The 12,026-nt window shown below is 36.4% G+C and overlaps 2 protein-coding genes across 3 annotated transcripts in view; both read right to left on the reverse strand.

The window, feature by feature from the left end:
- LOC18602687 (stress response protein NST1) lies at positions 1-2,071 on the reverse strand. Its single transcript, XM_018119235.1, has 2 exons — positions 1,590-2,071; positions 1-502 (listed from the first exon to the last, which is right to left on the reverse strand). Exons 1-2 carry the CDS (start codon positions 1,983-1,985, stop codon positions 332-334), a joined length of 567 nt encoding a protein of 188 aa, XP_017974724.1. The 5' UTR covers positions 1,986-2,071; the 3' UTR covers positions 1-331.
- The window catches only part of LOC18602688, an 18,918-nt gene continuing 9,805 nt past the window's right edge, over positions 2,914-12,026 (reverse strand). For both annotated transcript variants that reach the window (XM_007034237.2, XM_018119228.1), the window contains 6 exons: positions 7,708-9,975; positions 7,407-7,516; positions 6,234-6,636; positions 5,836-6,153; positions 4,766-5,023; positions 2,914-4,186 (listed from right to left, as the gene is read on the reverse strand). In XM_007034237.2, coding sequence (XP_007034299.2) covers positions 3,038-4,186; positions 4,766-5,023; positions 5,836-6,153; positions 6,234-6,636; positions 7,407-7,516; positions 7,708-9,975 — 4,506 coding nt within the window. In that variant the 3' untranslated portion in view covers positions 2,914-3,037. The remainder of the gene's footprint in view (positions 4,187-4,765; positions 5,024-5,835; positions 6,154-6,233; positions 6,637-7,406; positions 7,517-7,707; positions 9,976-12,026) is intronic.

Genomic DNA, 12,026 nt, shown 5'->3' on the forward strand with positions numbered 1-12,026 from the left:
TGGAGGTAAAAGAGTAGAGTGTATTGGATGAGAGTATGAGAGGATAAAGGTGAGAGTTGGACCGATAAGCAGATTCACAGTTGAGCTGCATTCAGCCCAAGAAGTACTAATACATATGCTTGAATACTAGTCCAACAGTATCCTACTATAACTCTTCAGTGACGTAATTACCAGCAAACAGGATTCAAGCAAGTTTAATCAAAGACAGACCGAGTACACAAACATTTCCATTAGTCACTAAATTCTTGAAAAATGGACAAAACCCTGCTTATTTTATAGTTCTTTGACTATAATGGACAAAATCAGTTACAAATTTGGTACTGATGGGAAGTCACAGGGGTGTAATTTCAACTATGCCTGCCAGCATCGTCCTCTCCAAATCATGTTCATCAATCCACATTGAACTTTGTCTGTGCAGTAGCTCACGCATCTCTTTCTTCTTACCCTCATGTTTTTTTTGTGTTGTTCTCCAATATTCAAGCTTTTCTGCTCTTTCTTTCAACTGCATTCATACAAATCGAAATCTTGAGCATAAGATAGAGAGCTTATATATGCAGGATCAAGTAACTTATTTTCAAATTAAAAATTAGAAATAAGGTCACAACCATGAGGTCTAACATGTTCATGTACATATATATAGAGTGAACAGATAGCAGACAGTGTGTCCTTAACATGAAAGGATTTCAATGCATTTAAATGATCCATAAGACCCTAGAATGGCAGCAACGGCAGTAAAAGAGAACTTGCACCCAGCAGTATATGTGAAAACAACAAAATCCTAACGACTGTTCTGCAGATAAGCAACATGATCACATTAAAGCATGAAAAAAACTTCTGCTTTGAGAACAAGAAATGCTTCAAAAAAGCCAGTTCCTATCCAGCTCCACACGCAATCAACCATATCCTAAATAACAAAGATTGCTTATTGACAACAATTATTGCCAGTTATACGAGATGTTTACAATTCTACTCTATGTCTCCTTAATGCCAGCAATTCCTTGCTCATATCTACAAGTGCAGATTTAACAAGTCTATGATAACTTGAAAGGTTCAATTTTGGAAGTCATATTTTTGATGCCGCAATGGCTAGTATGGTCTATGGATGGCCAATCTCAACACAGCTCATAGTCTTTTGTTTCTGTGTTAGCACCCTTCCATTGAATACAAAAATGACTTGGTAATAAGCAAGGTATTGTCCTCAAAAATCTTTTGGTTGCCATAATTGTCGGGCATAGTTTTTTCACTTAGCTTTAGTAAACTGAGAATCAACCATATTTACCAAGGTAGTCGAGGGAATAAGTATTATAATATCCAACATTCATACACCCAATTCCAATTCTTTTTTTCCATTTTTCTCAATATACAAAGTGTAAAAGCTATAACATTAGTTCTTCGATTCTCTTTATACAAGGGAAAAAATACGCTAAGGAGATTCTCTTACTCAACTCAAACAAACCTCCCAATTTCCAAACACCAAAATCAAACTGCATTAATATCTAACTAAACCGAAAACATTTCGATTTTTATCCTTTTTTACTATTGCAATTCACAATAAAATCGAAGGAAAAATAATGGGTGGTAAAAGATACCAGGGTTTGTCGAAACTCTTCTTCAGCAATCATACGCTCTTGGGCTCTAACCTTAGCAGCCTCAGCCTTAAGCCTTTTCCGCTCCTCATTGGCAACTCTAATAGCCTCTTTCCTGGCCTCTTCTTTCCTCAGCTTCTCCAGCCGCGACAGCTCCATCTCGTGGATGTATTCCTTGCGGACATCTTTGACCTGCTTGGCATAGTCTCTTCGCAACTGAGCGAGTTTCTTTTCGGCGTCTTTGGGGTCGTTGGGGCTCTTCCAGCTTCCCAAGAAGGAGCTGGGTTCTAAAAATTTGTGGCTCTGTTGGTGGTTGCTGTGGTGGGACGATTTTGAGGAGAAGGAGCGGAGTAGGGTTTTGGAGAGGGTTTTGAAAGAGGAAGAGCCAGTGGTTGCCATTGCTTCCCTCTGGGGTCCCGATTGCTGAAGCAGAAAAGGGGAGAGCTGGTTTTGTTTGGGTTGGATTAAAAGGCTGGGCCTAGATTTAGTTTTACAATAATAATTTAGGAACCCTTTTAGATTTAGAATTTTTTTTTCTATTTTCATTATATTTTATCCATAATATTAATTAACAAAATAAGAAAAATAACTGGAAAATTCTATTAAGAAAGAACAAGATTTTAAATCAAAATGTTTAAATATCTTTGTGTGTAAAGTGGAGTACTTGCAAACTCTCTTTTCCCTAAATGGAGTTCAAATCAAAGCATTTTTAAACCATCGCCCAGAACTCACTTGGACGGTTTCAGACAGCTGATCAGATTTGGAGACAGGTTCTGACCAACCAATTTCAATGGAACCTCTAAACATGCACGAAAAATCTCTTGCCTTCTTTGGCTTTCGAATCATTTGAAGACAGCAAACTCGAGCATAAAACACGATCTATAATCTCAGTAGAAAGCGTTTTTTGATATAAATTAATCATGCTTCTATACGTCGATGCGTTCTACCAAGGTATAAAAACTATACACATCTTTTAGGAAACTATATGCGAATACCTTACAATGAATGAATTAGCTTGTTGAATGCTGTCCATGCATACACCAATGTTCCTAGCAAAACCTTTAATGTATCAGTAATGCCTTATATCTTCATGTTAAAGATTCTGGTAATGGTCTACTTAAATCCCATTAAGGAGCTCCTCAAAAACCTGTATTTCGCCCTCGGGGAATTCCATGTTCTCTAGGAAAAATCCTTCACTAAAATGTATTGGTAGCATACAACTCAGCACTGTCAGAGACTGTTTCATAGCAGGGGCCTTCAATTTGCAGTCTGGTCGACCCAAATATGAGCCATAACTTTGGTGACCAGATTCTGAGCCATAACTTTGGTGACCAGATTCTTTGGCATCAAAAGTAGGCAATCAAGGGGCCGTTCCAGCATTTCAGGTAATTTCAAAGATTAATTTGTTCATTGATTTCCACAAAATCACATATAGAACAAGGCACCACCATTTAGGACATGATTTCGAAATCCTTCCGCTGCCTTGGCATCAAAACAACCAATTGCAGCTTGCCATGCTGGCAAAGTTTGATAGGATTTGTATATACTGTAAGCTTAGCTTCATTATCACTTAAAAGAACATGTGCAATGCTGAAAGAGTCACCTTTTTCAGCAGCAAATTGCCACTCTCTCGTTGATATATTGAACCAGTCTTTCCTTGCAGATTTGGTTGCTTTAACTTCAATGTATTCTATATGACCTCCTTCCTCTTCTACCACTAAATCAAAGGGTAACCCAGTTTCATTATCCTTATTGACCCATTTCACTGTCTTACCCAGCTTGCCAGTAAAGTGTTTGAAAGCAGCAAGCTCACCCAGTTTCCCAGTTAGCAAAGCTTGTGCTGCAGAGGGTGTGCCAGTATGAAGCTGATCTCTCTGGCTAAAATCAAATGAAATAAACCCGGTATTAAGCTGATTTCTCTTGTTAAATTCAAATGAAACCAGCTCAGGGCTATCCGACACTAGACTTATATCAACAGGATCAAATGCAATTCTCACACTGGAATCAGCTGGACTGCAAGTGTTGCCATGTTCGCATTCCATACGTTCAGAATCTGGCAAAATTAGAAGTGTTGAGGTTGTTGCCTTATTGTCTCCCATGGACATACCAGTCTTGATCTCAACTGGAACACCACTGCTGGTATGTGAATCAGTGACCTCAGAACCATTATATGTATGCTTTTCTGAGCCATCATTAGGTTGTGAAATAGGTGCCTGTCTCTTACTGAGACCAGGTGCTGTTTTCCAATCCACAGGTGGCCAGCTTGAGAAAATCTCTGTTTTTTTCTTGGACTTGGAAGTGGATTGCTCATTTACTGCTGTTGGGCCTGAACTATTCTCAAGAAATTCACTATTTTGTGCCTCATTCGGTGCAAAAGAAAGGGACCAAACAGGTTCTTCATCAGGAAGTTTTGGCACCTTTTGGCTGTTCAAGATGAAAAACTCTGTCTGTTCTTCATTAGAACCAGATTTCACCATAGTTGTGACCATGTGAAGGAAATTTGCCAAGTGCAAATCAGGAGTTCCACCAAATAACAAGCGAGAAAACTCCATATATAACGCATGAGAATCTGATTCAGGAGTGGTGTACAAAATATTATCCTGTAAAAATTAAATAAAAGGTTTTAATATTTACCATATAAAATTGGAGATAATATCTATTTCTCCGTACAACCAGAAAGCCAACGATAGTTTGACCACTCAGATTTACTAATTTATTTGAAATGAAGGACATGAATGAATGGACAAAATAGATATTCCATCATTTAATTTTTCTCATCAAGGAACTATAGACTAAAGTGTGGACATAACTAGTCATCGCTTATGCTAAAGATAAGCAATCTCAAAACTGGCAAGATGTAAGACACAATGTTAAGCAGTCTGCATAATGTTGTTAACACATGCCATGTATCTAGCCTGTTGAAGCACAATAAAATAATCAATTTATACTTCAGCATTACAGTAAGCATCTAACTACTACCATGCACAGCATGGAATTTTATGCTCTTATGCATTTCACAAAAAAAGATAATTTATCAAAACAAAAATCTAAGAATAAACAATAAAAGTACAACGGAGGGTGCTGCTATCCTACAGACAAATTTTCAACATTAATCCTGCCAGAACTTTAATTTCAGTAGGCTTTATATATCACATAAACAAAAAAAATCCACTCCATACCTGCAGAAGACAGGTGCATTTAAATTGCTTCTTCGCCACAATGCCACAGCACTTTATGACATTCCTGTAGTACAGCTTGTCAATGACAACAATTTTTAAATGATTTATATTATCAAATCCAGATTGCTTGAGTTGAATATAATTATTGGGATGAACACTGTATAAGTAGCGTTGTGCAAAAGGAAGAGCCCAGTTCACCAAGGAAGCTTTGAAGCTACCATCTGCTCGGCCACCGTACACTGCTTCACGAGTAACAACCTACGTAAAAGCAAAAGCATGAGGGCCAGAGAAAGGAGATACACATTCAGTAGGTCACATTTTTAGCATAGATACAAAGGGTTCAGTAGGTCATATTTTTAGCATAGATACAAAGGTAACTGCCCTTCAACTTCACGAAATATTTGTACTGACTTCTAACCTTCTAGTGATAACCTGAGCTAACCCCTCATTTCCAACTAATGATATTTTTAAGTAAGTAGATGTGTCTGTGGCCATGTGTTGGTCTACTGGTGTGGATTTAGCATCTAAAGGTTCATAAGTAGCCATTAATAATACTCTGTATTAATAAGAACACATTGGGGAAAAAAGGGAGGGACATAGACAAATAAACAAAAACCATAGGAGATCATGAGAAAGCTGCATAAGTTGCAGAAAATCATAACTTTTAAACTTTAAAAAACCTAAGTAACGAGTATGCCGACTATGCAAATGGTGCATGTACTGAAAATTGAATGAAGACCATCCTTATCTGCATGACATTTTGACCTATGTGAAGCTTCCATGGGTTCAATCAGAAATATCAAAAATCTTATAAACAGTTGTACAAAATAAAAAAATTAAAGCACCACTTTGACAAATAAAATATAATTTCCTCTAACAATATTTGGAATGAAATCACAAGAATTCCAAATATACCAAGAACAATTCAGATGACTTGTTATTAAAAAAGGAAAGTGAAACAGACAAAATGCTTAACCCATATGATTGAGTTTCCAGACACTTGAAGGTAAAATATTTCAATATCCTAAGTACTTGCTTTTCAATCACACACAAATAAGCAGATATCTTACCTCAGAAAGAACAGGAATCCCTATGGTTCGCATTAGAATGGACACTTTAGTCTGAAGTAACTCTTTCTCATTATCATTGAGAGTGCCAAAGTAGAGAAAATCAATATTATCGAAGTGCTTAAATCTCTTCCTTAACTTGTCATCATCACACCAGCACACTAAACCAAAAGACGGGTGCAAGGAAACCCATTTATCTAGCACAGTGGGAAGCACAGTATACTCTGATTTATTAAGACAGTCTTTCATGTGAATGATATCTTCGGAACTTAGTAATCCAGACTTCAGTCCATCAGCCCACTTCAGAAACACTTGGAAAGCCTAAGACATTAAAGAATAGATTAGATTATAGCATGGCTGATTGAGGGACAACATAAACTCTGTTGGATTTAGTCACTTACAGCATTAGCAGCTTGCGAAGGCAAAGTAAGTGTTGATAGCTGCAGCAAAATATCAAGGTAACCACAGAAAGAAGGTTTCTCAGGCACTTTGCATTCATTAACAAAAAAGTCATGGAGACCTGGATAAACATTGGACAATATTCTGTTTAAGGGGCGCTGATTCTCAACAAATGAGCCAGACTGAGAATGATTATGCATCATTTGGTCCATCATTCCAGTTGAATCATGCCAATATACTTCTTCAGAAGACAAGAATATGCCAGACACCACATCGTCAGGCCTTGAAGCAGACTGGTATGGAACAAATATAGAAGGTGCTGCGTGGAACTTCTCAGCAATTTTCTGCGCTTCATTATGTACTTCATTCCAAATAAATGTATATAATCTGGACATTTGTGCTATGCTGGCATGCAAATAAGTCAGTTAAATTCAAATGAGACGGGGTATATGAAAAATAAAAACAGTTATAGACACAGAAATAAAGGTCAATGCAGATAGAACAGATATTCAGAGCCCTAAATTCAGAGTATGAGAAAAGTAATTTATGTTGCTATAAAGAAAATTCTTCACAATAGCGGGAATCATATCACAACATTCTGCAAAATTTTTTGAAACAGGTTAAAATTAATTGTAGAACCCAGTGAGAAACAAAAGAATATCAGAATCCCTAAAATGAACACAAAAATACACAAAAACATATATATTTCTGAAAGAAGAAAAACTTGAGGAACTGCCCACTAAAGTACCCACAACATAGTCACCTAATTTTACAAATAAAAACTTCTTATCCTTTCCCAAGGTCACCTACACAAAATTTAAAGGCAGATGTATCTGTCAAGGTTTTCCTCCCACTTATCAACTTTACATGTAATGGCAAAATCAGGGATTATCATATTGATAATATTAGTTCTTCAATCAAAACAAAACTGATAGATATCTTTCAATTATGCTAGAATTAAGAGAAGATAAACTATGTTCTCAATAATTAGTTTCTGTATCATAACATACAGCGTTGTAATATCACCAATTGGTTAGATGTTCAGGGATCAGTGAAACATCATCCACCATCCAACCATGTCAAACGAGAAGCCTTGGAAGAAGCCAAACTTATTTCATCAAACAATATGTATCTATTCCAAAGACTCAAACATCATAGCAGAATGGCAGTAATACCTGGCCTTGAAAGGGGTCTCAGATCTCCATAATTTTAGAACCTTGAGGACATCATCAAGCGTAACTTGAGTTTTAAAGCCAATATCATTTACTAGCTTTCCACTTCTCACCTAAAAAGAAGCATATAACATTGGATTTAAAGTCAGAAAAATTCTTATGCTGAAGGGAAGAAGTAAAATTTCTTACTGTTGTAAGAGTAGGTATTGATTTGACACAACCTTCAGAACTTTCAGAGAGAAGGTTCAATGAGAAGAAACAATTTTATGCCATCATCAAATGATAATATCAATATCAAACAAACCTTTGGAACAGCATATGGTGCAAATGCACCTAGGATTGAACGCACTGGATCACAGTCATGGAACAACTCTTTAGCATAGTGAAGCTTATCATCCATGCTAGATACCACCCACTGGATATCACAGATTTTGCACAAAAATGAAGATTTGAAAGGTCTACTATCACCACATGATTTCAGATTGCAGCAACCAGCAGCTTTCCCACTAAAACAATCATCCCAAAGTTCATCAAGAACCTCCAACAAGTACGTACAGCCTTCCTGATTGCCACTTGCGGACAATAGGGATAACAACTGACCTAACTCATAAGATTCCCAATCCTTGACAACTGATCCAGGGGCAATTAAGTCCCAATCTGACAAGAAACTCTGAATAACAGAATGAGACATATCAGCAAAGCTTTTATCAAGTTGAACCACTTGCACAAAATCTGTGACACCAATTTCCAGGAAAAAGTCCCTCCACTTCTTCAAACCAGATGAGAGCAACCTGGAAGCTGGATGCTTCAAATATGTGATATCAACCTCATGCCATTTCACATCCAAGTCATTTATCAACCTATTTATATTGACAGGGTTATCAAATTCTTTACTAAAATGAACTGATACTTCAACTGGTCTTTTAAAGCCATAATTTGTTAATATAAAAGCTTTATTTCGTAACTCTGAGATAATGTAATCCCTCTCAACACGACAACTCGAACAGCTAGATTGTAAGTGAATCATCACAAAGCAGAGGTAATCTATCATCAAATTCCTGTCTCTAGTTTTGATTCTTTCATCAGATATATCTGGCAAAATATGCACCTTAACGATTTCATGTGCAGAGAGCTGTTGGACACCAATATTCTGAAGCACACTAGTAATGTTTCCCACTAGAGTCATATCTACATATGAGATACTGACAGCTGATGCAGAAAAAAGGGCAGGACTAACAAACCGAAGTTTAGCATACAATGTAGGAAAAGCTTCAAGCCCAAGCTCCCCTTCAAACCCATTATTTATGGCATCCGAGTGTAACCAAATTGTACCTTCATCAACGGAGCTAAAGGTACCATCTGAAAGAGGAAGAAATGGAATTTTCCTAAGATTATCTACGAGAACTGTTTCTATTTCACAAATGAGTGAGGCCTGCCCAGAAGAATGAAATGAGATTGTATGAAACTCGTTCAACCAAGATGATATCCAAGGTAGGCCCATAGATTTAAGGCCATTTTCTCTTTGACACAAAGAAGATATAATCTGGACAAGAACTTTGGGACCATAGTCCTGTATACCTAATGCCCTAGCCAAAGCATCAGAGAAAACTATGTCCTTGTCCAAATATCCAAGACCAAGGTGCTCATGGAGAAAGGCATCAGGAAAAAGCTTACGAGCCGATTCAGTCCAGCCTCTTAGAACTCTGCAAGGGGGTACCCACTGATTTTTGTCTCCTTCCAAAATAAAGCAGTTTGACATTCGTAACTTAGAGATGATCATTCGAGGAAGGCAAGAAAAAAATCCATGCACTTCCCCAACAAGCGGAACAAAACTCATGTAGACTGTGACAGCTTTTCCAGGATTTTCCTGGAAACAAGGGAGGGAACAAAATGATCTCTCTGCACAAACAAACAAACTGGGATACTGTGACAGTAACCACTGGTTCCAGGGGCTATCTACATCAACTTCCTCTCTAGATGAAGGAAGAACAAAATCACCTTGAAGAATAAATTTCAGACCATATGTCCTCAAAGGAAGAAAAGCAAAAACAGGTTGTTGGTCCAGAAATGGTCTGTAACACCCGCACTCAGACTCCTGCAGTGTAAATGCTATAGAAATCTCCGTTATTTGCACATCACGATGAATAATATCAGCCTGCAACTTCTGGGATGCTACAAACCATGTCATGTTATCTGTCCCACATGAAACCTTTACAATACCATTACCCACAATTTCTTTTCTCATAACAATAGAAGAATTATTGAGCAAGTTCCGAAACACAATACACTGAAGCCTGTGGAGAAAGAGTAATAAGGAAGGATGAAGATCGGAAAACATGGAGACAATATTGTTCATATCATTTCCCTTAGATGTTACTGATCTAAAGGGAAGAATAACGCAAGTGTTCCAACATTTATTATCCAGCTGATTATTGCATCCACTCAACAGCATTTTAAAAGAGTCAACATTACAAGCAGGTACTAGAGTTGGCAAAACAAAACCTATCTGACCATCACTTATATCAAACTTGACATGAAACCCATTGGAATGAATCTCAGGAGCATCTGTAACCTGCAAAATGCCCAAAAAAAACTCATAGAAACCAGTAATTAACACAATACACCCAGTAAGTACCTTTCAATTGAGATTCTTGTAGCAAAGAGTGCAGGAAAAAGTTTCGAGTGAGTAGTAGATCGGCATACTAAATAATACAATGAGATAATGGAAGAAGCAAATGCAAGTCAAATCAAGTAAGTCCATTGAAAATGCCAAAACATGTTAGGTTGACCAGATATACTGGTAAACTTAAACCAGGCAGCCTTTTATCATTTTGTACCATCTGAAGGATATTAAATTAAGTATTTTCAACACAGATCCAACAATGAGGTAAATATATATATGATATTGGAGGCAATGTTGTGTGATCACAAAATTCCAGTGAAACTTATGGTAAAATTTCACAACACATTGGTAAGACTAGAAATGTTGCACCAGCTAGATATTGGACAACTAAGAATCAATATATGCAAAACAAAAAAAAAAGAATGTCGCTAAGATGAGAATGTTATGCTGGATGTGCAGGCATACATGGAAATATGATTTGGAAAGAGTGCATAAGGGAAAAGGGTGGCTTCACATTCATAGAGAACAATGAGAAACCATAAGTCAAGTTGTTTGGACATAAAAAGAGGAGACCTACTAATTCCCCCTCAGAAAATGTAACTGAAAGGAGGATAGTCATATCAAGTGAGGAGAGAAACACCAAAGAAGACAAGAATAAAATTATTAAAAAAGACCTCAATTTGACTAAGTGCATGTTTGGCCTAGCTTTTTTTTAGCTTATCTACTTCTTAAAAGCAAAAGCCAGGCCAAACATGATTTTTTGAGAAGCTCTTAAAAAAAAACAGCTTTTTTTTTAAAAACAAAATTTTTAAAAAAAGAGCTTAAAAAAAAGCTCCAAGGAGGAGCTTTTTCTTCTCTTCTTTTAAAAATACAAGAGAATTTTTATTTTTGTTCCAAAAATATCCTCATTTGTTAAAGATAATTACAATATTACCCTCTAAAAAAAAAAGAAATACCTTCTATGATAATTTTAACAAAAATTATAACTTATAAAAAGAAATTTACCAAACAACTTTAGCTTAATTTTAAAAACTATTATTTTTCATAAAAGCTTCATAATAGCTTTTAAGTTAGAAAAAAGCCAAGCCAAACAAGCTCTATAGCTTCCTACATATATGGTATTGCATAAAGCCAAGTTGTGCAGTTTGATCCATATAACCAATCTGACAAAATGCGAAAAGGTTTAGTTTGTTGTGGTATATTGGAAACGATTTTTAGGCTACTCAAGTTATTGGGTAAGTTTCAATGGAGGACAGAGTTGACAAAAGGGCTGACTGCTAAAACAAGCAGGTAACAGTTACCATAGAACAGAACAAAAAAGGGCATAATAGATTAGAAGTTTGATATATTGGAAAAAGGGCTCTTCCTACTAGTATACTCTTAAACGAAGGTCCATAATCTTATTTCCACTTGAGGACTTTTAGCATTCATATAGGAATGGATTTCCTACGATGTTGGCAAAATATCAAAATCTTCACACTGAATCTTCTGACTTCAAAAGAATGACACTGAGCAAATCACAACTTTGCTTGACCATGCCACCAGAAAGTCCAAATCCAAATTGAAACTATAACTCACAGGAAATTAACTCCTTCACTGTTAAGTCCAAATCTAATGTATTATCTAACATATGAAACAACACTAAATGAAATAAAAAAGATCTACCTTTAAAAAATGTAAACAATATTATTAAGTAATTTCAGCACACTAAGTGGTATATTCAACCTTAATGCAGGAAAAAAATCATTATGTCCACAATCATTGACTAACAATCTAGTGACCATTTTTGAATTGTCAGGAAGAGAATAACCGAAGTTTTGGCCATAAAGAAAATTGCATATTGGATATGAAAGAGAAAATGGACAAGCTTAATTTGACAGAAGTATAAAGTTTTCCTGTTCAAAGAAGTTAGGTCCTAAACATTGCTTTGAACAATAGGATTGGAGCCACAAAATTTGTCTTGTTTAACACCTATTGTTATCTATCCTCTCTCCTTCCCC

This window comes from Theobroma cacao, chromosome 4 (assembly GCF_000208745.1).
Source record: "Theobroma cacao cultivar B97-61/B2 chromosome 4, Criollo_cocoa_genome_V2, whole genome shotgun sequence".
Taxonomy (NCBI): Eukaryota; Viridiplantae; Streptophyta; class Magnoliopsida; order Malvales; family Malvaceae; genus Theobroma; species Theobroma cacao.

Coding starts and splice junctions, on each gene's coding strand:
- LOC18602687 (XM_018119235.1), bottom strand. CDS start 1,985: ATGGCAACCACTGGCTCTTCCTCTTTCAAAACCCTCTCCAAAACCCTA. Junction 503..1,589: donor AAGAGTTTCGACAAACCCTG/GTATCTTTTACC, acceptor GTATGAATGCAG/TTGAAAGAAAGAGCAGAAAA.